Source organism: Equus caballus, chromosome 21, assembly GCF_041296265.1.
Source record: "Equus caballus isolate H_3958 breed thoroughbred chromosome 21, TB-T2T, whole genome shotgun sequence".
In the NCBI taxonomy this organism is placed as follows: domain Eukaryota; kingdom Metazoa; phylum Chordata; class Mammalia; order Perissodactyla; family Equidae; genus Equus; species Equus caballus.
Window position 1 is genome coordinate 71,743,352 of NC_091704.1, and position 24,209 is coordinate 71,767,560.

The 24,209-nt window shown below is 54.6% G+C and overlaps 1 protein-coding gene across 2 annotated transcripts in view; it reads left to right on the forward strand.

The window, feature by feature from the left end:
- The window catches only part of SLC6A3 (solute carrier family 6 member 3), a 39,447-nt gene extending 16,418 nt beyond the window's left edge, over positions 1 to 23,029 (forward strand). For both annotated transcript variants that reach the window (XM_070246134.1, XM_023625880.2), the window contains exons 6-15: positions 561 to 695; positions 2,291 to 2,394; positions 3,829 to 3,953; positions 6,674 to 6,786; positions 8,100 to 8,228; positions 8,851 to 8,950; positions 11,214 to 11,314; positions 14,019 to 14,186; positions 16,839 to 16,910; positions 21,574 to 23,029. In XM_070246134.1, coding sequence (XP_070102235.1) covers positions 561 to 695; positions 2,291 to 2,394; positions 3,829 to 3,953; positions 6,674 to 6,786; positions 8,100 to 8,228; positions 8,851 to 8,950; positions 11,214 to 11,314; positions 14,019 to 14,186; positions 16,839 to 16,910; positions 21,574 to 21,597 — 1,071 coding nt within the window. In that variant the 3' untranslated portion in view covers positions 21,598 to 23,029. The remainder of the gene's footprint in view (positions 1 to 560; positions 696 to 2,290; positions 2,395 to 3,828; positions 3,954 to 6,673; positions 6,787 to 8,099; positions 8,229 to 8,850; positions 8,951 to 11,213; positions 11,315 to 14,018; positions 14,187 to 16,838; positions 16,911 to 21,573) is intronic.
- The last annotated feature ends 1,180 nt before the right edge of the window (positions 23,030 to 24,209 follow it).

Here is a 24,209-nt window from a genome sequence, read left to right on the forward strand (position 1 = left end):
GCAGAGTGTTTTCAGCATGAATACAAGCACAACAAATTATTTTGTGCCAATTAAAATATTTTGGTTATTATCTACACACTGAAGCAATTTTGCCCCAATGTGCCTGACGCACCTGGTAATACCTGCAGTGATGTGCCAACACATGAGACCTTCCAGTAGTGACAGGGGCCTTTTCCCCCTCCCCCTGCAGCCCAGAGTCCATCTTCTGCCCATAAGCCAGGTGCACATTTGCACAATCAGTGCAAGTTCGCTCGCATCTCACTCATCAGAAATTCAGCCACTCCTGCCCACTGTGACAGACCAGAGGCAGAAAAGGAGTGCCCCTTCCTTGCCAAATTGTTCATGCTGTTTTAATCCCTGGGAAAGATGAGCAGGAGAGAAGGCATTTAACAGTCTCAGTCCAGCGAGCATTTGCTGAGCTGGCGTCCTCTGAATGTGGGGACATTGGGCTTCCCAAGCAGAGGCCACCTCTCTCTTAGCACAAACCATCGGGGTGACCCTGGGCCCACTCCCTGCCAGGAGGTGGCTGGTGCAGCCCCGTGACTTTGTCCTCTCCCCAGGTGGTGTGGATCACAGCCACCATGCCGTACGTGGTCCTCTTCGCCCTGCTCCTACGAGGAATCACTCTTCCTGGAGCCATGGACGGCATCCGAGCTTACCTGAGCGTTGACTTCCATCGGCTCTGCGAGGCATCCGTGAGTATGCCCTCCGCTCGCGGCCCTGCAGCACACGCAGGCTGGCAGGCTGCGTCCTGTGGGGCTCCTGTGTTCTGCGGCAGGAAACCCCAAAGACAGCAGCTCAGCCAGAGCTCCTTGCTGGCCCTGTAAATCCAGCAGGTGGAGGCTGCTCTGCCGTGCACCGGGCTTTGCAGGACGACCTGCACACCTGACCCCCAGCAGAGGTCACCATCTGGCTGAGAAGGGGGACATGTGGGCACAGCAAGCAGCTGCAAGGACCCGAATAAGGAGGTTAGGGGAGCAGGTCGCCTGCTCAGTCTCCTCAGAAATAGAGCAGAAGGCTGCGGCTGATCGGCCTCCTCCCCCGGGCCGTCCCGCTTCTTGGAGGAACGCTCTCGGTTCCTCGGATGAGCACCGACGGGGCAGCCCATCTGTGCTGGAGAGTGTTGGCGCTCACCTGGAACCAGGCCTGAGCCCTGGCACCGTGTTCATCATCTGAGCAAGGCTGAGACATGTCAGTGTGGCCTGAACCTGGGCCTCCTCCTGCGGAAGACACACCTCGACGGGGAGACACTGCTGGGCACTCGCAGCACGAGACGGCTATCGACATCGTGCCGTGTCAAAGACTGAGTCGAGAGTCGGGCTGCAGATTTCTCCAGCACAGGAAGAAGTCATTCTGCGTTAAAATACGTAGAGACAGCCGCCTGAAGGGAGGGGTCTTGGCCAGGCGACGGGACAGGGAGGGAGACAGAGGGGCTGCAGCGTTGCTGGGAAATGAGGCCCAGAAGGGGAAGTGGCCGTTGGCAGGTGGCCAGCTCCTCCAGGGTGATCCCTCCACGGGAGGTTCAGCTGCTCCCTCTCACCCTGCACCCGAGGCTGTGCAGGGGCAAGGTGGGTGCCCTGTCACCCAGTGGTCTCCACATCGCCCTGACTCCAGCAGGTTGTGTTTCGCTTTTAAAATGCTGTACTATCTTGGTCCAGTTCTTGTCCACACGCCCTCACCTTTCCCACGTGTAAGCTACTCTTGGTATGTCACCTGTGCTCTGTCAAGCGTGCACGCACCAGTGACTGAGCCACGGTTGAGCTTCACGGGCCTTTGCACGAGAGCTGCTGTGTGCTCACCGTGTGCTCATGTGTTTGTAATCGCCATGGGAAAGACATACAGTGGATATTAGTGAGCACGTGTCTAATCGAGGTATCAGCATCACTTAGCCTTTCAATAAATGAGTGCTGTCACAAAGGTGCGGACCTGACTCGCTCTCATCATGTGGAGCACAGTCCTGCTGGCCCATGGGAAATCTAAACTAATGCACAGATGCACGCCGCCCTCTCTGGGCTCTTCCAGGCCCACGACACAGGAGGGTTATCCCTAGAGGGGGCGTTTGCCGCTGATCACGTTGTCAGTGCCATTTGTTTGTTGATGATGATGTTGGGTTCAAATTCGACTCTGTTCCCTGGAGCCCATGGAGGCTCAGCTGCAGATGCCATTGAGAGAGCTCGAGGGAGGACAGGAAGCTGCAGTGGCCATTTGCACAGTTGCCTTGTGACAGCTCAGCTCTCGGGCCGCCCTCGTCTCGGACCCGGCTCAGTCTCTCTCTCCCGGCTCTGCGCAGGTGTGGATCGACGCTGCCATCCAGATATGCTTCTCACTGGGCATTGGGTTTGGTGTGCTCATCGCCTTCTCCAGTTACAATAAATTCACCAACAACTGCTATAGGTAAGTCCTGAGCCCCCGATGCTGCTGGGTCTGCAAAATCAGGTGGGGGCATCACCAAGGCGGGGTGCAGCATTGACTCCTGGAAGTCACCTGTCGCTGGATGAAAGGAGAGGAAATAAGCTGTGCTGGCAAAACCTCCCAGCCAGAATGGCTTCCTGAATAGAAATTAAAATGAGGACGCTGCAGGCAGAATGCTGATTCTTGCTTTAGGGACGGCACTGAAACACGGAAGATGTTTGTCGCCTCCCTGGGAGGAAGACTCCAGGATTGACAGTGCAGCCAGATTCCCCCTAAGGGCCCCCCTCGCCCCCCTCCTTCATCCCCACTGGGCCCCAGCAGCCTCCTCCTCCCAGTGCTCTGGGTCAGGCTGGGCCCCCAGACTTACCCCACCAGGAAATGCCTGCGTGTGTTCCCTCCCGGCCCGCATGGGACCCTGGGCCCTGGAGGGTCTCCCAGACCTTATGCAGAGGTGTCCAGGTGACCCAGCATGAGGACAGGCAGGAAAGTGGCCCACAGCCCTCATGGTGTCTCAGCCACTGCCACCTGGCCCAGGATGACCTGAGCGGCCTGCAGCCACATGCTGTCCCGAAATCCTTGTAAAAACAGAAAGAGAATTTCTTCAGGGACCTGCTTCCTTTGACCTTCATGAGCTTGTATTTATTCTCTTTCACATCATGAGGATAAAAATGGGGTAAAAATACAAAGACAGTGTTGGCAGCAAAACGGCCTGACAGACAGTGGGACACACAGGGAGGTATCAAACGAGGGAGGACTCTGGATGGCAGGTCCTGAGATAGCCTCTACCCCCTCCCGGACCCGCCTGCTCCGGGCACTCAGGACAAAGCGCACGTCCTTCTGCTGGGGTGCCCAGGTGGCCTGACCCCACGTCCTCCCCACTCTGCTCTGGCCTTAGAGTAGGTCTGTGCCCCGGGAGCACACAGGGCACGCAGCACATGGGGCCCACAGACCCACCTGAAAGAACCTGCATTTTAACAAGGTCCCCAGGAGGCATCGGTCTGCCTGCAGCCCCCGCCGGGCATGGGTGGGGACTACCTGGTTGTCTGTTCTGCACCCCCAAACCCTGCCATTGCCCGTTGGGACCATCTGGCCTTCGGCACTGCATCGAGAGTCCCAGGAGCCTCTTGGTCCCCAGGCAAACTAGGCAGCTGGTCACTGTGTGGTCTCTGAGGGCCAAAGGCTGGACACGCCCAGAGCCTGGAGCCCCTCAGCCAGGAGGGCCCAGGTGGGAGGTCCTGTCCTTGTGAGGGCACCAGTCTGAGGACAGCTGTGTGTGGCTGCAGAAGGGGCTGGTGTGCTTGTCTGGGAAAGTGCCCTCCCAAAGCCCACTGGCCCCCAGACACAACAAATGAAGGGTAATGACTGGAAATCGCAGCTGCTCCAGCATGGGTGCTAGGCGGTGTCTTATCCCTGCAGGGACGCCATCATCACCACCTCGGTCAACTCCCTGACCAGCTTCTCCTCTGGCTTCGTGGTCTTCTCCTTCCTGGGGTACATGGCCCAGAAGCACAGCGTGCCCATCGGGGACGTGGCCAAGGATGGTGAGTCCCCTCAGGGCAGGCCCGGGGCCCCCACATCTCTGCCTGCACCTGTGGCTCTGGCTGCCCAGTTCTCTAAGTATTTTCCCTGCAAGATGGGAGGGATGGACGTGCATAAGGCCTTGAGTACGGTTCGTGAGAGGCGCTGACTTGAGCAATTGCACAGGTTCAAGCACTGAGAACCAGCCAAAGAACGAAGTAATTGGGAGCAGCCACACGCCTGCCACACCTCCCGCAGCCTCCCTGCTCCTCCCCTGTTGGGCCCTCCATGCTGGGACCACGTGGCCAGTGGCACCTTGCCCCTTGGCCAAGTGCTCCTTGCAGTGGCCCCTCAGGCTGCAGGTCGAGGATCTGGTTCCCGGTCTCTGGGTAGACACTGTCACTCACTGTGAGCAGTTAATTTGTTCCAAACCTTTTCCCTCCAAAGACCCATTGACGACGACACATTTAGATGGGATCTGGATAATAGCCAGAGAAATCCCTAAAGGCCGAGACCTGGTGGTCCGTGTTCCCAACCTGCTCCCCAGCCAGCCTGCAGACACCAGTGTCTGTGCGCCGGGCAGTGAGCGTGTAGGAGTGGGGCTGGTGGAGGCTGTGGGTTCAGGTGACACAGGGCACAGGCCTTGGCCCTGCAGGACGTGTGCCAGGCAGGAGAGAGCCAGGAGGGCAGGCACTGAGGGGATGCTGCAGCCCCCTGGGCATGTGGGGGGTTGCTTGGTTCTAGTACGTGAGTGGAAAGTCGTGACGTAGGCAGCCTCAAACTGGGCCAGTCCAGAGCTCCAGGGCTCCCCAGATCACTGCAACCCCTTGCCTGCCTTCAGGGTCTTTCTGGGCTGAGCGATGCAGGGTCATCCCCTGGAGACTGTCCCCGGCTCCAGGGCAGCTCCTGGCCGAGAGTGTGACTTGAAGGCCTCACCTCCTCCGGGAAGTCCCCTGCTCTCCTGGACACTGCTCCTGAGACTCAGAAAGGCCCCTGTGGTATCACTGACTCATCTCCTCCTGGGTCTTTCTACTCTTGAGTTGGGGGTCTTGCAGGGAGGGCGTCGAGGGAGCAGAGGGCCAGCCCCGCCAGTGCCCTGAGCTCTCCCGGGTCCTCCCTCAGCATCCATCGGGATTCTTGGGGAGTCGAGCGTTAGGACCTCCCTCTGCCTTGGAAGTAGGAAACAGAGGTTCAGGGATTGCAATGGGAGGGCGGAGGCTGGCATGAGATCTCCGTCCATATTCTTTGCTCCAGGAAAAAAAAAATCCAGTAAAGGTGGGAGAAAGGGAGCATAATGCAAATACATACGCAGCAGTGAAATTTGCTCACGGTGCATTGATGCATGTTCCCCATTCCTTTTGCCCTTTATTATGATAAATAGCCATCGCTTACAAAAACCTTCATTAACCCCTGAAAGTAAAGCTGTGCGTCTTCTATGCGTTTCCACGACAAGCAAAGTAAATGTCACTTATAGCTCTAATTCTCAGGAAAACAGGGTGAAATGTTAACTGAGGCACAGAAATGAAAGGCAGGGGTGTTGACATTACCTTCTCCTGAGCTGACGAGGTCTTCCCGGGTTCGTGCTCACGGCGTTTAGACTTCAGAGCATCTCAGACAAGCTGCCCCAGCTCCTCCATTGGAAACCATGCCCCTTCCATCGGTGCATCAGGAACTGCAGGGAGCCGGGGCCTGAGAACAGAGCCCGTAAGGGACTTTGGGAGGTGGACCCTGCCTCTGGCCTTTGTTCGATTCTCTACAAAGATCAGTGAGTGCCCATCCCTATGGGCTGGCCCAACATAGGCCCTGCTGAGGCCCAGGAAAAGCAGAAAAGTTGTAAGTTACGTCTCTGTAAGCAGATACTCCAAGAATGTGCCAGTGAGCTAAGTAAGCACGTCTTTTAAAATTGAGTGTGAAAATGGTCAATTACCCATTTCCTGTGGGAATCTTTTCTACTTTGGCGTCATTCGAGGCCAAAGTGCGTAAAGTCTTGGTTGAGTCCTTCCCGGCTCCCCTCCAAGCCTACGGCCTTCCCCTCCTCCATCTGGGAGCCGGCCTGTCCTCCACCCAGCAATGGCACTCCCAGGACAGTTTCAAAGGGGATGAGCAGAGGAGGGCTCGTGTGGGAGCAGAGACACTCCCCTTTCCGGCAACGCATGGGGGGAGCATTCGCCAAATCGCAGTATCTCTGTACTCATTAGGTGGTTTTAAAAGGTCATACTTAGAGAAATTCATCGACACAGAAGACAATTTGTAGCAAGTGCAGAGTGAACCACAGTGAGTGTGAGTGTGAGCACATGCATGTGTGTGTCTGTGACACGCCCAGGAAAAACAAACTCGGAGGTGCCACCAAGTGTTGTCAGGGACGCAGGGCAGGACCCGGGAAGCCCTCTCGCCCTCCTCTGGGCTCCCTCCCCTGTGCTGGTTCTGCTCTCCCTTTTCCTCTCCCGGAGCCCCATGGCCGGGTGGACACAAGTGATTTGAAGGAACAAGGCCACGCGCAGGCGGTGGGGGCCGAACAGAGGCCTCCGACTCTTGTGGGCTTCCATTCTCTAGAGTCCTGGGCCAGGTGTCCACTGAAGTCACATGGGGGAGGGCTTTCCAGGCAGAATGATGGAAGGAAGGTGATGGAAGCGTGTGTGGTCTCATCCCCAGAGGCTCTTGAAGGGGCTGAGGAACAGAGGCCTCTGCAGGTGGGTGGGAGTGAGGGCGATGACGTGGGGACAACCACAGGGTCTGCTTTCAGGGCCCGGGCTGATCTTCATCATCTACCCCGAGGCCCTCGCCACGCTCCCGCTGTCCTCGGCCTGGGCCGTGGTTTTCTTCGTCATGCTGCTCACCCTGGGGATCGACAGTGCCGTGAGTCACCTCAGCGCTTTGCGTGCTCCTGGGACCCCACGGGCTCATTCTTGGCCCTTACAGGGCCAGGCAAGCCCCTGGGGCTCCCCAGGGTCCCCCAAAGTCCCTCTTACTCACACAGAGCCCCCGCAGGGGTGGGAGGGAGGCATCCCATGATCACTTGAGAGCCTTCCTAGGATGGGGTGTTTGGACCAACGTACCTCTCTTCTTTCACTCTGGGTTCCAGCTGTGCCCTCTGCCTGAGCCCTCCGGGGTCCTAGACACACACGCAGCAGGGCCGGCAATGAGAGGGCAGTGCAGGAAAAGTGGGTGATGGGACCACACAGGGTCACAGCAGGCCATTCCTGCCTCGTCACTTTCTGTGACCCCATAGTCCCCAGGAGGAATGGATGTGCTTGAAGGGTAGGGCAGCAGAAGGCCCAAGCCATGCCCAGGCCTGCCCACTGAGCATCTCACGTGTGGCTCTGCGTGTGCATGTGCATGTGCACGAAGGAGGTAGAGCGTAGGCCCACGTCTGGCTCTGGTCCTGCTGGACTTCCTCCAGCTCCTCCTTCCCCATTGCCTGCTTAGGACCAACAGTCAAGGTCTCATGACAGGCCATGGGTGTCTTGTTCACCTGAGCTTCCCGGAGGGTGCAGAGCCCGCAAGTCCCTCCCCATGTGAGCATTCGTCATGCAGTATAGCCCTCCACCTCCATCCCAACCAGCCTGGTCACCAGCCCACTGGGCGGACCACAGCACTTGGACCACAGGGCTGTCGGGGATGAATCCCATGAACACCACTTCCTGGGGGAGGTTTTTGTGACAGAGCAGGGCAAACAGGGTCCTCGAGCTGGCTGGCTGCCTTGGCAACCCCCATCCTGACAACACTCGGAGTCAGGAATGCTTCCTCACCGGGGACACAGCCAGTGCCCAGGCCAGGTCCTCCCTGGGAACAAAATGAAGCAGTGCTTGTGGAAGGGATGTTTCCTTGGACAAGTCCAGCAGAGCTGAGCCTTCACGGTGATGCAGTGGAGAGAGTTATGTCGCCACGCAGCACTTCACCCACCCGGGGGCTACAGAGGGGCTGTGAAAGTCCCCACCAGTGGAGAGAGCATCCACCTCTGGGTCCTCCCTCCCCAATGGCCATGTCATGAGAGAAGCCCTCGCCAGAGCTGTCTTGTCTTTAGGGCATTCTGCACCTGGCACCGTGCAGCTCCCTACTCTGTGTCCATCTCCCGGGTGTACGTCTGTTGAATTACGAGTAAATCGTGCCCAGGTATGGTGCAGCATGCCCCGCCCCACAGCGCATCCTGTGGTCTGTGTTGGCTGCAGATGGGCGGGATGGAGTCAGTGATCACCGGGCTCATCGATGAATTCCAGCTGCTGCACAGACACCGGGAGCTCTTCACCCTCTTCATCGTCCTGGCAACTTTCCTCCTCTCTCTATTCTGTGTCACCAATGTACGTACCTCACTCAGCTTCTCCTGATGCTGTCTCAGCATTCAGTGCTAGGCACCTGGTTGGTGCTGCCGGGCCACACAGAACTGCAGCGTTCCTAAGAGCTGCACCCCTCCCCCAAAAAGACACACCCTGACTTGTGATCATACGTGGGTAGCCATGCTCACACTCGGGGTAGCTGTGGTTGCACGGGGTAGCCGTGGTGCGTCTAGAACTGAGTCTGGAGTTACTTCAGCACCTGGACAGCTCCCTCGGCTGAGCTGCCTGCCTGTCGGATTTGTGGGGCTAAAGAGCAAGGCGGGGGATGCTGTCCATGGGGTGCAGGGGCCGCGGTCACACCCCTCCCCCTGAGGCTCTGCCAGGTTTTGCATTTGGTAGTTGCGCTGGGAGTCCTAGGAAAGGAGAGGAGAGGTCGTTGTTATTTTTGCATAATAGACATGTCCCTAAGAAGCTGCACGTGGATTGAATTTTAGTGTCTCAAATCAGACTGTATAGGGAGTCAAATAGCAAATGTCTGTAAACTGAATCTGCAGGCCAGGTTTATATCTTGCAAAAAGTACTTTCATGGGCAAGGTGTGCTGCACTGGGGCACCCCGAGTCCAACAGGTGTTCCCCTCTCTTCCAGGGCGGCATCTACGTCTTCACGCTGCTGGACCACTTTGCGGCTGGCACGTCCATCCTCTTTGGAGTGCTCATCGAGGCCATTGGAGTGGCCTGGTTCTATGGTAAGGGTGAAGCCTTGCTCTAGGGCTGGTGTGCTTCAGCTGGTGGAAGACCCAACCACTGTGCCATTTTTATGACCAGCCGGGCTGGCACCCTCTTGCTTTGTTGCGGTGCTGCTTCCTTGAAAAGAGGTGCGTGTTAGCTTCAGGAAGCTTCCATTGTGGTTACCACGGCATCCTCGAGGATGGAAGGCTCAGCAACTGCCTGTTCAACTGGATCAATGAAGACACCTGGCTGGCACCCCAAATCCTTGCTGTGGTCAGAGGTAGACAATGTAGCCACATAATGGTGCTGTGCAGACATCTTAATTGGTTCTTGAGAAAGCATGGTTCCTTGGATCTGGAGACTCTGACTGCTGGTGGATGTGAGGTCTCCGTGTTCAGCTAACCAGGAGTTGACTAGCATTAACTCGGCTGGCCCCAATCTACAGCCATGGCCCCCTGCCCTCCTGGGGCACTTATCCTGTTTCCTGGGGTATCCGAGTGTAGTTTTAACAGCAAAATGGGGCCATTGTGCTGGCTCACCTCACCTGGCTGGGTTTCCTTGAGGGATTTATAAACGTGTGTGATCCAGCCCAAAGCTAAAGGTCTGTGGTGGTGTGCCAACCCCAGTTTCATAGGGCCCCTACTGTCGTACAAGGAGGTCCACGTTCTGCACCTCAGAGCCATGGAAATTATAACTTTAAAAAATGCTCTGGCTTCAAGAGGCTTAACCTGACAAATAGTTCATAGTTCAAGAACGTTTTTGAAATTATATTTTCTTTACTACAGAGAAGGGAGATATCAAACTCTTTGTGCCTTCCATGGCACCTGGAGCCAATATTTTTCTGTCACTTTAAATTGTCATCTCTCCTCCTACCCCAAAAATAAAGCCTCAGAGGGAGAGAGAAAGCATGTCAACCGTATCCCCTGGCCGCAGTCTCTGCGCGTGGAGGCTGGAGAGAAGCCGGCCCTACAGCATCCACACGCTCCCCGAAGCCTCAGAAGACGGAGATCCAAGTTACTTCTCCAAACAGCAATTCACACCCCCCCTAATCTAAATGAAACAAAATCTGTGTTTCCAGTAAGATGGTATCAGGATACACCAGCCTTTCAGTGCACCGAGCTCCGGGTGGGTCTTAGAGCCCGTGACCCAGCTCAGGAGGAGCTGTGGGCTGCCCTGGGCCTGCTCACGGGGCCAAGTCCAGAGGGGACAAGGGGCCCTGGGGGATGCTCCCCTCTTTGCTAGCCTTTGGGTTCACCCTCCTCCATTCCAGTTTACCAGCTGCATCCATCTCCGTGTCCAGGGCTCTGATGGTGGCGTTGGAGTGTGAGGAGGGAATTCTCAATGGAGGCATCTTTCTAATGTGTCCCCACATGTCTACGAGACTTACCCACAGCTCAGCAGACCAGCTGCCATCGTATGACCAGAGGCCAGGCCAGATTCAGGGCGGGAGAAATCGCCCCTAAGATCTCCTGGAGAAAATATCAGTTCCTTAAGCTTCTGGAAATAGCTTTCCTTAAAAAGTAATGATTGTATACATAGAATGGAATATGTCAGCCTTAAAAAGGAAGGAAACTCTGACGCCTGCCGCAACGTGGATGAACACTGGGGACATTATTCTAAGTGATCTAAGCCAGTCACAAAAGGATGAATCCCATGTTTCCACTTATACGGAAGTCCCTGAAAGAGTCAGATTCATAGACAGAAAGCAGAATGGAGCGGGGGGCCAGGAGCTGTGAGAGGGGATGGGAGTTAATTTTAATGGAGATGCAGTTCCAACTTGGGAAGATGGAAAAGTTCTGGAGACGGATGGTGGAATGGTTGGTTGCACAACAGTGTGAATGTACTTACTGCCGCTGAACTGTACACATAAAACTGGTTAAGATGGTAAATTTTGTGTTATATATATTTTACCACAATTTCTTTAAGTAAAAAAATAATGCTTACAGGCAGGAGGCAGGGACAGCCGTGGGACACCTGGGCGGGAGGAGGGCAGAGGGCGGGCAGGAGAGTCACCAGGCCCCCGGGGCCTCCCTTGGTGATCATCAGGGTTGAGGAGCAAACGTCACCCAGTGTCACCCCAGGCTATGTGCCTGGGGACCCGTGGTCAGCAGGACCACTGGGCGGTCTGGAGTGGGGCTGGCCACCCCTGCAGGAGGCTGGGTGCCTGCGTGCAGCCTGAGCACGAGGTCTGCTGGGGCAGGGCTGGGGACCAGCGTGACCCTGGCTGGTGCCAAGTCAGGAGTGTGCTGTCCTGACCGCCGGCTCCTGCTTCCCCCTCAGGTGTGCGGCAGTTCAGCGACGACATCAAGCAGATGACCGGAAAGCGGCCCAGCCTCTACTGGCGGCTGTGCTGGAAGTTCGTCAGCCCCTGCTTCCTCCTGGTAAGGGGCCCCTGAGTGGGCAGGTCCCTCCTGGGCCCCACCTCTCACGCCTGCCCCAACATCCAGCAGTGGGTTTTCACTTGAGTGAAGTGAATGCACTTGAGGCTGTGGGACAGAGTTCTGCGCTGCCTGGAGACCAGGGAATAGAGTTGGTGGGTCACAGGCTGGCCCTAAAGTCCTCTCTGGTCTCCTGAGGGGCCTCCCCATGAGACCCACTGAATAACCTCACCTGGGGTCCAGGGAGACCTCCCGCCCCATCAAGGCCCATGTGCGTCCCTCATCAGCCGCATCTCTGCCTTGAAGGGGTGGCTGGAGATGAGTGAGGTTGTCAATGGACTTCTGCCCTAAGGACCAAAACACAGTTTAGACCTTTAGGGTTGACAAGTACTCAAATCCAGGGAACAAGAGTGACTTAGGTTCTGTCCCAGCACTGCCCTCAGCACCCTCCCGAGGCACGGCACCACCCACACAGCCAGTAGCTGCTGGCTTTTATTGTCTGGATCAGGGGTCTACTCTCTCTGGTGCTGGGGTCCCGCCCCGGCGGAGTCCAGGTTCCTGAGGGATGGACGGCGTCGGCGCAATGAGGGGAAAATAAAGGGGACGTGAGACTTAGGTTGGTGTTAGCAAGTCTGACTTTACTGTGCACAAGTGTCGTTTATATATTTTTCAGGATTAGTACAGAAATGGTTCTACAAATATTCTCAGAGAGATAAGGAAGTAAAAAAACAAGCACAAGAATATTTATTAGCATTCCATTCTATAGAGCATAAGGTTAATGATCGTCTTTTCCTCAACTAACTAGTGTTTGTTGTCTCTAAGCAAAAAGAGATAGGTACCTAGACACCTGTTGTAATTCATGGTAAAGTTAAATCAAAGAGAGAAGGTCCAGGCCTCCGGACAGGACAGCAGTCCGTCTGTTTACATCCTGGGGGAGCCTCCCTGCCTCCCTCAATCATTTACGCCATTAGTGTAGATGGTTAATGGGAACAAAAGGCGACTCCAGGGTGTCTTATCCCCAGGGCTATCGGCATTCTCAGCGGGCAGTTAAACATCTTTACATTTTCACGCCTTTTAGGGGGTGAAAGCATTCCTTTGTCTTTTAGATTGTGGAGCTAACAGTCCCTTAAGCACACTGCTGGAGAAAGTATCATTTTGTTAGTAAAGTAAAGGGCTGAAAAGCCAAGCTAAACTATATATCTTCAAGAATAAAAAACAAAAATAAGTATAGACATAACCTTGATAGAAAGCATGCATATAATTCAGAAAATATCAGGGGTGTCGGCAGGCCATTCTTCACCAAGGGGCATCCCTGCACCCCTCGGCCCTTCTACTCATCAATTGTTTATTATTTATTGCTTTTAGGAGAAAACCTCTATAACATTTTAACAGAAAGCAGAAGGTCAAGAATAATATATAGATACTTCTTGATCATCCAATTAACCAGCAAACTTAGAAGGACGATGCATATGTATATATTTAGACAAAGAACTGGAGGGAGAAGGAAACATTAACCAGATGGAGGCCATAAACCTAATTCGACATCTTATCTGGGCAGGATTCCTTTCTGCTTGTCTCAAATGGGACTGTGTGCTCCTCCATTAATTAACTGAAAAATATCTTGAAAGTTACCTGCAGGTGGTCACATTCTCTTACTATATCTAATTTTCCTGGGAGGTAATGCCTCCCAAGCAGCCACCCAAAGGAGTGAAAACTGGAGGTTAAGAAAGGAAAAGGAATGAAGGGCAATTAGAAGCAGCACAGGTTTCAGAACTATGTGAGGGGCCGGCCGGTTGTTCTTCACCAAGGGGCGACCCTGCACCCCTCGGCGTTAATCGGCTGGACCCTGTCAAACAGCCGATCAAATGATGTAGCCACGGCTCCCGGCACTCTGGCCCATGGGCCAAGTCTACCAGCACCTGTTCTATTAGAACACAGTCCTGCCGATTCATTTACGGACTGTCCGCGGCCGTCTCCACACAACAGCAGAGACCCAATGGCTCATGCCCGGTCTGCACAGGTGACCCCAGACAGCCATTCCCAGGATGTCCAGGTCTGTGCAGAGAGACTCTTGAGCCACACACAGGGCCAAGCACCTCCCTGACACCTGGCCCTCCGCCCACCCCAGTCAGCCCAGTGGTCAGCCAGCTGTGACCGGATGGGGCAGGCGGCTCAGGCAGACCCCTTCCTGGGCCAACCCAAGAGCTAGTGAGAGAGAGAGACAGAGAGGAGCCGGAGGCGGCTCCAGACATCAGCAGGGTTTCTCGCTGAGCTGTGCCCCAAAGCTCAGAAGCCACTACTTCCTCCCCGCCTGGCAGCCGAGGCCTGTCTCTGACGTGTCTTCTCGCTGCACGGAGCCTGGAGGATGTCAGGTGTGTGACTCCAGACAAGCCAGGTGTCCTGGGCTCCGTTCACTACACGCTCAGGGCTCCTGGATGTGACAATGTGTAAGGTTTTCAAAGGACAGTGGAGAGAATTCCTGCCAATCAAACATTAAGAACTGAAAAGATGGGCCCCCCCACTGCACCATCCTGTGACAGCCCCCAGGGTCTGCAGAGCAGCTGCTCGCTGCCCGGCTTTGCCTCATCCACAGGGCCGGGCTCCCTGAGCAGGCGTGGCTGGGAGGCCCTCCACCACAAAATGCTTGCTCCATCCCCCACTTCTGCCAGCCGAGAGCCACCACCTGATCTCTGTCCTTCTGTTCTAGTTTGTGGTCGTGGTCAGCATAGTGACATTCAGGCCCCCACACTACGGAGCCTATGTCTTCCCTGAGTGGGCCAACGTGCTGGGCTGGGCGATCGCTGTGTCCTCCATGTCCATGGTGCCCATCTACGCAGCCTACAAGTTCTGCAGCCTGCCTGGGTCCTGGAGGGAGGTGCGTACTCAGACAGGGCTGCTCACCCTGCCCTCTTGCCCGGTCATGAGGCCACCAGGTCAGGTGGTGTCCATGTCCCCGGTCTGCTCCCACCTGTTCATCTCTGACCAGCAGGAAGGGGTTGGAGGGGCAGTGATGCCAGTGGAGAGACGAGAGGCTGACCGGCCATGGGCTGGTGCGGGTGGAAGGGGGGCTGTGCCTGTGTGCGTGTCTGTGTGTGTGCCTATGCGTGGTCACCTGTGTATACAGGTGTGTCTACGTGTATGTGCCTGTGTCCTTGTCTGTGTCTGCGTGCATGTCTATTTGTGTGTCTATGCATGTGCACCTATGTGTACATGTGTCTCTGTGTGTCCTTAGCTGTGTCTGTGTCTGTGTGCATGTCTGTGTATGTGTCTATGCATGTGCGCCTGTGTGTATGGGTGCATATGTTCTTGTCTGTGTCTGTGTGTGTGTCTATGTCTGTCTGTCTATGTGTGTCTGTGCACATACGCCTGTGTGTACATGTGTGTCTATGTATGTGTCTATGCATGTGCGCCTGTGTGTATGGGTGCATATGTTCTTGTCTGTGTCTATGTATGTCTGTCTATGTGTGTCTGTGCACATAGGCCTGTGTGTACATGTGTGTCTATGTGCATGCATGTGCGCCTGTGTGTATGGGTGCATATGTTCTTGTCTGTGTCTGTGTGTGTGTCTGTGTATGTCTGTCTATGTGTGTCTGTGCACATAGGCCTGTGTGTACATGTGTGTCTATGTATGTGTCTATGCATGTGCGCCTGTGTGTATGGGTGCATATGTTCTTGTCTGTGTCTGTGTGTGTGTCTATGTCGGTCTGTCTATGTGTGTCTGTGCACATAGGCCTGTGTGTACATGTGTGTCTATGTGCATGCATGTGTGCCTGTGTGTGTGGGTGCATATGTTCTTGTCTGTGTCTGTGTGTGTGTCTGTGTGTCTGTCTATGTGTGTCTGTGCACACACGCCTGTGTGTACATGTGTGTCTATGTGCATGCATGTGCGCCTGTGTGTGTGGGTGCATATGTTCTTGTCTGTGTCTGTGTGTGTGTCTGTGTGTCTGTCTATGTGTGTCTGTGCACACACGCCTGTGTGTACATGTGTGTCTATGTGCATGCATGTGTCCATGCCTCTTTGTGTCCTCACATGTGCAGGTGTGCATGTGTACCTACCTGTGTGTGTGCCTGTGTGTGTGTCTATGTGTGTCTGTGTACACACGCCTGTGTGTACATGTGTGTCTATGTGCATGCATGTGTCCATGCCTCTTTGTGTCCTCACATGTGCAGCTGTGCATGTGTACCTACCTGTGTCTGTGCCCATGTATGTGCCATGTGTGTGCACACGTGCTCTATAATGTCGAGTGAAGGTGGGAAGGGCAGTGTTCTGAGGGTGGAGGTAGAATCAGGGGTGAGCCCTGCCCTCTCCTGGGGCCGAGTCCACCTGTGGCTGAGCAGGGCAGCAGGAGCCACCAGGCAGGAGCCTCCTGTGGGTTGAGGGGTTGCCCCAGGGCCTCGGAGTCGGGCAGCTTCTGTCACCTGTGAAGGAGGGGGCGGGAACCAGTCACAGGGGTCCCATTACCTCACATCCTGGTGCTGGGATTCCTGGAAGAGACAAAGGACAGGGTCCACTTTGGAAGGAACACCCCACAAGCTTGCTCAGAGCTGCTGTCGGGAGTTCTCAGAGGCTTCTCTGTGCCCGTGTTCAGCCATCCTTCTTGGGAGCACGGACAGTGAAGCCCTGTTGCTGCACCTCTGCTGGCCCAGGGATTCCTCCTGGGGCCACACAGCATCCTTTGGGCTTGGAGGCCAAGGCAGGTGCCCCTCACAGGGCTGGCACTCAGCCCATCCCTCAGAAGTTAGGCGAGGCCTGGAGCAGATAGGCACAGCATGTGGCCAGGGTCACCGGGCCCTCTGACAGCCTAGGCCTCTTGTGAGGAGAGGGAGATAGCCCTGGGGCCCCATGGCCCCAGCAAAGCCAGATGGCACCATGCAGTGAAGACCTGTCCCACGACCCCCCTCACTGACCAGCAGAGCCCAGCCTGGGGAACAGCGGGTGTCTGGGCCATCCCTGTGGGGACCCCTCTGTGCCACCCTCTGTGGAGCCTATGTCTGTCCCTGACGTCCCACCGGGCAAACTCTGAACACAACCCACACACAATCTCAGTAGCTGAGACAGGTGGGGCTGCGGTGACCTGTGGGAGGGTCCCCTGGAGCCATGACACCTGGAGGGAAAATGTGGCCCCAGAAAGTCAGACACTGTGAGCTGCTGAGCCGCTGCCCAGGGGACCCCTGAGGAGCACTGCTCTGCTCTTTGTCTAGGCAGGGGGCATCAGCTGCACAGAAGGAAGGCCAGCTTCCCAAGGCTGAATGTAACCAAATCAAGCACCTCCCTCTCTCCAGTGACCTTCAGGTGCCGTAAGGCCCTGTCCTGGCCCGGGGGGAGAGTGCATGCCATTCACCTTCACCCTGAGCCCACCATGAGCTCGATGTAGACACAAAACCTTCACCACGCTGCTCATTTCCAGCCAGATGGACTCTGCTCCCAAGTTCAAGGGGACTGGGGGCTGTCAGCTTCCGTGTCCAACTCCGTGTCGACCACCTTGCTGAGCATGTGCCAGCGCCCACACTCTCTCCTTTCTTCTAGAAACTGGCCTATGCCATCACGCCTGAGAAGGAGCGCGAGCTGGTGGAGAGAGGGGAGGTGCGCCAGTTCACGGTGAGTGATGGTCTCCCCACTGACCCGGGGCAGAATTCAGAAGGATGGGAGGGCAACCCTTATGCCTGCACCACAGCCCCCAGACAGCCATGAGGCTGCATTCCCTCATTCAGGAAGCACTCTGTGAGCATGCACGCCTGCTGGCTGGTCCGGGTGCTGCAGGGCCCCCCTGAGGATCCTGCATGAGGAGGGGCAGGCAGCGGGCGAAATGTGTCAGGTGGAGAGGAGCACCAGAGAAAGAGAAAGCAGAGAGGGGAGGCGTGACCAGGGATGGACCCCCGGAGGAGATGGCATCTGAGCAGACACTGTGCGAAGGGAGGGGACTGCCGTCCAGGCCAAGAGAGGCGCTTCAGCACCTGGACAGCTCCCGGCCTCCAGCGAGGCGCTTCAGCACCTGGACAGCTCTCTGGACCTTGGCTGAGCCGCCTGCCTGTCTGATGGCCTTTGACAGGGTCACAAAGGCTGCTGGGAAGGTCGGAAGGGGTCGCAGAGGGCCTGGGGATGTCAGGGGAGGCCCAGGTAGGAGAGGGTGGGGCTCGCACCAGGGCTGTAGCAGGATTGATTCTTTCCCTTCGCTCTACATCTGGGAGCCATCGGAGCTTGTGTGCTTCACCTGTGTGCTTCGTGTGTTTTTCCCAGGCATTACAGAGCAGGTGTGGAAAGTGGCCCTAAGGTTGTTGAGAGCACAGAGGACCTGTCTTAATTACCACAACCCTGCAAGGAACGTCATTACGCTCTCTAGCAAGAGGGGGCCCCTGATGCACAAGAGGCTAAGGAACACCTCGTAGTCACACAGCTGGTCGGCGGGTGGGAGGTGACCTGGGTGGGCATTCCCTCTTCCATCACCCTGTGAGAAAGCCCCACTTAGTCGAGGACACTAACGTCAATCATGAATGCTGGACCACCTAACCCTTCCAGGACTTGGATGTGTTGACTCAAAAACCATCTGAGGGGCACAGTTTTAGGCAGAGGTGGGTGGGGAGACAGACTGAGGCAGAGAACTCACTCTTATACAGGTCGATGTACAGAGGATTGGTGCAGGCTCTCTACTCTCTGCCTTATCCATCTCAGCTCCCGTCTTTATTATTTCTTCCTCCTGCTTTCTTTGGGTTACTCTGTTATACTTTTGCTAACTTCTTAATTTAGACCTTGGACTGTTAATTTTTAACCTTTCTTCTTTTCTAATATAAGCATTCAAGGCTATGAATTTCCCTCAAAATACCCTGTTGGCTGCATTCCACAACTATTAACGTAATATTTTCCTTATTATTTAGTGTAAGTGTATTTTAATTTTCATTGTGACTTCTTCAACTCGTGAGTTTTTTAGAATCTGTTTTTGAGTTCCCAGATGTATGAGGATGTTTAATTCATCTATTTGTTATTAATTTCTAAATTAATGCCTTGTGCTCAGACCTCTATGCTACCTATTCTTTGAAGTGTGCTGAGTACTTGATCCACTTTAGGTAGTTGTCTATTCCCCACTGTTGATACACAATTCTTCTGTCCACTAGATTAGGCTTGTGACTGTGTGGGTATGGGGTCTGTGGATCCATGGTTGTTGTCAGTTCTGAGGACTTTGCAGCCACACCTTCAAATCCTGCCTCTTGCCTTCCTCTGTTTCACTTTGGGGCTCTAGGGTGTGAGGCTTGCCCTGGGTCCTCCAAGTCTCAAACTCTTTCAGAATTTTTTAAAAAGTTTTATGTCTCAGCTGCTCAGTTGTACAACACACTCTTGTCATTAGTGCACAGATGGCTACTTCTTGTTTTTGTTTTTTTTTTTATCTACAGGACAAAATAAACCCTGTGAACCACCACACGAAAACTGCACATTCATAGTAACATCCACCTCCCTGTCTGCCCCCTCCCATCCATCCCTGAAGTAAAGGACCTTCATCTAGATGGATCTTTCCTTTGTCTCTTTTACTATATAGTTTTGTGCATCTATGGACATTCCTATATTCCTAAAAAGTAGATTTCTTGGTTTCAGTTGCTTTTAACTCTATGAAAAAGGCGTCATGCCAATTGACTCTTTTGAGTTCGTTTTCCCACTTGCTCACATTACAGTACCTCATCCTCCTCTTTGTGTTTCCTATTCCCACAGTTCAGTGGGCCTTTGAAACTGTGGGCTTATAGTTTTCATCAAATTAGGAAATTTTTTGGCTACCATTTCTTCAACATTTTTTCTACCCACCCCTTCAAGGGCTGAATCGCACATACTTTAGGCCACTTTAATTCTCTTTCCTCTATCTCTTTTATTTTGTGTGCTTTCTGTTGCTTTTTGTTTCAGTTCACTAAATTTTTTTCCTCTGCAATGTTTAATCTGCTGCTAATCTCACCAGCATATTTATCATCTCATACATTATAGTTTTATTCTCTAGAAACTCAATTTGGGTCTTTTTATGTCTTTCATGCCTCTACTTCAGTTTTTAAACGTAGAGAGAACAGTTATAATCACTGTTTTCATGTCTTTATCTGCTAAATCTAACATTGGTGTCAGTTCTGGGTCAGTCTCAGTTGATTGACTTTTCTCTGGGGTTGAAATTTTGCCTCTTATTTGCAATTCTGGTAAATTTTTTTATTGGATTCCAGATACTGTGAGTTTTCCCTTGTTAGATGCTGGATATTTCTGCATTTGTTCCGGGATGTAGCCAAGCTATGTGGAGATGGTGTGATCTCCTAGGGACTTGCTTTTTCAGATTTTTTTATGTGGGACCAGAGTGGCACTTAGTGTCAGGCTCATTATTCCCATTGCTGCAGTGAGACCTTCGTGAGTGCTCTGCCCAGGGCCCCACCAGCCATGACATGCTCAGTCTGCTAGAGGGAGCAGGTCAGCTCCCAGCCCTGTGCACATTTCATAGACTGTTCCCATGAATCTCATTGGGCGATTCTTTCCCGGACCTCGTGCACCCTGAGTATGCAGCTGAACGCCTGGGGGACCCTGTGCAGTTACTGGGGCTCTCGGTGCAGTTCTCTCCCCTCTGGACTCCATCCTGCGAGCTCCAGCTGCCGTGGTCTCCCCAGCACTCGTCTCCACAGAGTTCACTGCCCCTACCTGGGCTCCCCCTTCCCCTTGCTGCAACCTGGAAATTCCTTGAGGCAGCAAGCAGGGACAATTGGACAGCTCACTAGGGATCACTGTCCTTTGTCATCTGATGTCCTGTGTCTTGAAACCATTATTACACACACATTTTGATCATTTGGGGTTGATTCAGAGGGTAGAGTAAATTCAGTCCCTGCTACTCCATCTCGACCAGAAATATCTTTCTGTGTAATTATAGTTCATTCGCTCTGACGGCCACACAACATTTCATCATGTGAGGGACCACAGTCAGCCATTCTCCACCTCGCGTTCTCCACCTTGCGTTCTCTACCTCGTACCTGCCTTGTTGTATTACGCTTCACTGACAGCTGTATTTTTTACTTTATCTCTGAAAATTACATTTGGTCCACCTGTGTCTTGTGAAATGTGCATCCTTGTAGGTTGCATACATCACTTTTTAAAACATCTCTTACATAGCTGCCCGATAATCTGACAGTCACAGCCTCTCTGGTCTGTGGGGGTCTGAATTAAACTTTCTGGTTTCTGCTGACCTCACTTGGACAGAGCGGGCTGCCATCTGTTTCTGGGCTTCCTTCTTTTCAAGCTTATACCTTGGTCCTAATCTGTGAGAATTCTGAGAGGCCCCAAAGCATGCCTTCCTCCAGAGAAGTCCCCTTCTGCTGCTTTCCGTGCCAGGACAGAGGACCACTTCACCTCCAGGGGCTTGGGCTCAGAGCTGGGCCCCAAGTGTGGCTCCCCTGTCACCACTAGTCTGAAGTGGGGTGGTCACCACAGAGTTGATGCTCTCCGGTCTGGATACTGGACCCCTCCTGGGCTCCACCAGCCCCTTTCGCCTCGCACCACACCACACCTGGTTCAGCATGCACTGGAGGCCCAGTCGGTGGAGGGAGTGTGTCCTAACCAGGACTGGAGATGTCCCTGCATGTCGCCCCAAAGGGGTGTGACCAGCACAGATTCAGCATCTTCCCATCCCCGGTGTGGCTGTGTCAGAAGTCAGGCCTGCAGGCTCTTGTTTTGAAATGTTTGAAAAACACAGTTCTTGCCATTTAGTGTGATCGAATGGCGTGTGCTCAGAGTAGGCTGAACAAACAGCTGCATAATAGCAGAGATGACATTTGCTGGACGACTAAATAGCCCTCCTGTTGATCTCATCCATCCCCGGCGGTAAATGAGGCTGCTCCCGCGCCCGCCTGGGGTCACATGGAGCAAGACAGAACTGCAGGAATCTGAGGCCCCAGGAAAGTGCCGTGGGCACCAGGGGGCATCACAGGTCACATGCCAGCCAGCAGGAGTGCCCTCTGCGGCCAGCCTCAGGTTTGCTGTGCCCACTGTTGGTCCGCCTGGCAGCTGACATCACGCTGGCTGTAGCTGTGCTGGCTGACGTCTCTGTCAGCAGCAACTGATTGATATAATGGTAAAATGGGCTTCAGTCTGAGATGCCCCAGGAGCAGGGCGGGGCCAGCCCCCTGCTGAGCTCCCCGGTCGTGTAGCCACAGCCTTCTGCTCTGCCGAGGTGTCTCTCAGCTACAAGCTGGTCGTCGGCCCAGGAGCCACCTTCATCCAAGTAGTTTCTGTTTTCTGAATAATCCCTGTTTTCTTTCAGTTTCGCCACTGGCTCGTGGTGTAGAGGGGAGCAGAGAAGGACAACCCACAGGGCGGCTGTCCCACCGTGGGAGAGACACAGGTCAAGGAGGAAGCTCTAAGTCTCGAGAGAAAGGAGGGCTGCTTCCATTCTCACTTCTCCTCCACTGGAGACGCATGGGCTTTGCCTTCTGACTACTCACACCTCCCTGTGCTGTGGGAGAGGATGTGCGTCTGTCCCAAGTTGCTGTGATAACACACCGTAGATCTGTGCCTGTCCCCACAGGTAGAAAGCGTCCGAGTTGTGTCCTATCCGTGTCGAGCCGCCCCCTTCCCCCTCGCTTTACCCAGGGGCTGCCCAGGCACGGGTCTGGCGGCCCTCATGTGTTGAGGAGAAATACGATAATTGTAGACGCTCTCTGCTGAGAATCCTGCCATTCGCATAGCTCCCTGGACCATTTATTTTGCTCATATTAGAAAAGCCAAGTATCCTGTCTTGTCTAATTGTGGAGAAGGTGAAATGGAAGAAACCGTGCAAACGGCGAGAAAGTGGGCCACACGTCTCCGTGTCACTCACACAGTCTGTGCTGAGCCCCCCGGGTGGGTCCTGGTGTGAGTGATGGGGATGCTGTTTATTTCCTTGTAGCTGAGACAAACAAAACTCCATGGAATTGTGTGGGCTGCCACCTCTCCTGCCCACCAGGGGGGTCGCCATCAGCTCATGGTCAGCTCACCATGGATCCCCTGGCTGCAGGGGAAAGCAAGCTCCCTGCGAGCAGGAAAGCAGTCCCACCGGCTGGACCCTGACCACGCAGAGCCCCTGGGGCAGGCCTCCTGGAGACCCCACCAGGGCAGCCTCGAGCCCTGACCTGGGGAGGAAGAGCCCATCAGAGTTTTATTTCTCTCCAGCACACATCACATCAATAACACTTTCTGTGTTAGGGAATGGCTTTTTAAAATCTCATTTACCTGTGAATCAAAACCCATGCTCAGAGTGCAGAGTCGGTTTCTGACATTCTGTTTCTGACGTTCCGGGTTTTGTGGACGAGAACGTTAGCCATATGAGGTGAAGACTGTCGGCCAAGGGCTGCTGTCCCCAGCACACTGGCGTCTGTCCCCAAGGGAAGAGTGGCTGTTGGGAATCGGACGCAGCGCACCATTGAAGGTGCACCAGGAGCTCGGCTCTGTGCCCGCCACAGGGAAGTCGCGCTGCGCATGCTGCTGACACAGGTCCTTGGGGAACCTGCTCAGCCGTCCCCAAGGCGGACCTCAGCCCATGGCCCGTGGAACTGGCCACTCAGGGAAGCTTTAGCTTGTTGACCAGAGTTGTTTGCGGTTGTGGCCAAGAGGACTTGGTCTGCCCTCTCAAGGAGCATTGAGTACTCTGTGTAGAAAACCAGTGTTATCTGTCTGTCTGTCTCCATAGTCAGCATCTGTGTGGGTTACCACCACCAATAAAACCTATGTGGGAAAACGGCCGTGGCTGTGTGGACACTTTTTTGCTCGACCCCATTGGTCTGCTGGGCGGCTGCCACGGGCTCACAGCTCCCACCCCCTCACAATTTCTCCTTCTCTGGGCTCCTCCCCGCCCTGGGGAAGCACAGCCAGGGGTTCACCCGGCCCCTCCCCAGGGCTGTGTCTGCAGGTTCCACCTATGCACACAGCTCAGCACTATCCTGTCCTGCCTCTCTCGAGCTCTCACCTGCCCGACCAGCTCCCCTGCGGCCTCCCCATGTACCCAGACTCCAGCCCTGCGGTCTGACTACCACCACACAGCCCAAGCGTATCTCTGGAGATGTGCCACCAGAGTCCTGAGTGGCTCCCTGCCCTTGGCCCCTAAGAGTGTCCTATCCACTCAGTGGCCAGAGGGGCTCTTCTAGACACTGGTCAGTTCAGGCCACGGACCAGAGACTTCTGTGGTTTATCGTTATAACCACAATAAACACTAGTGCCCCTACTGTGACTTTCATGATAGATACTAGTCACTCCCGCCAGGCCATGACCCCCATGATAGGACACTGGTCACTGCCCCAGCCCACATGATCATTCTCACCCCAGGTTCCCAAAAAGCATCCTCTTCCCTTGGGTCTCACTCTCCCAGGGACCATGGGAGCCACACAAAGTCCTCCTGTTGGCTCCACCCCACTGGCCATGCTAGTGAGCCACACCTCAACCATCCAGCACATCCTGGTGCTTCTTCCCTGGGATGCCCTCTGCCCCTTGGCTGTGGCCTTCCCTTCCCAGCTCCCGCAGGTGTCTCCATCTCTCTCAGCCTCTGGATGTCAAAGGGGAAGATGGAAGATGAGCCATCCCGACAGACCCCGGCCTGGCCATCAAACCGGCCCTGAGGGGATTGAGTGAGCTGGTAGGACCTCCATACTGCCAAGTCCTCTCTGCTCCAGGGCACCAGGGGCCTTGGGAGCAGAAGTCATCCGCTTTGACTGACTGTTTGTGGCCTCCGTGGGTGCGGGCAGGACCCTGACCTGTTCTGTTCCAGCTGTGCGCTCGTCCAGGTGTAGCATGGGCACCTGCAGACCCCGGGAGGAGTTTGTGAAACGATGGCCTGATTGTGGCCACAGCCTGAAGGGCACTGAGGGCAGAGGCTCCATCTAGCCCCACATGGTAGCTTCCAAGTGTCACACACCAGGGTGGGAACAG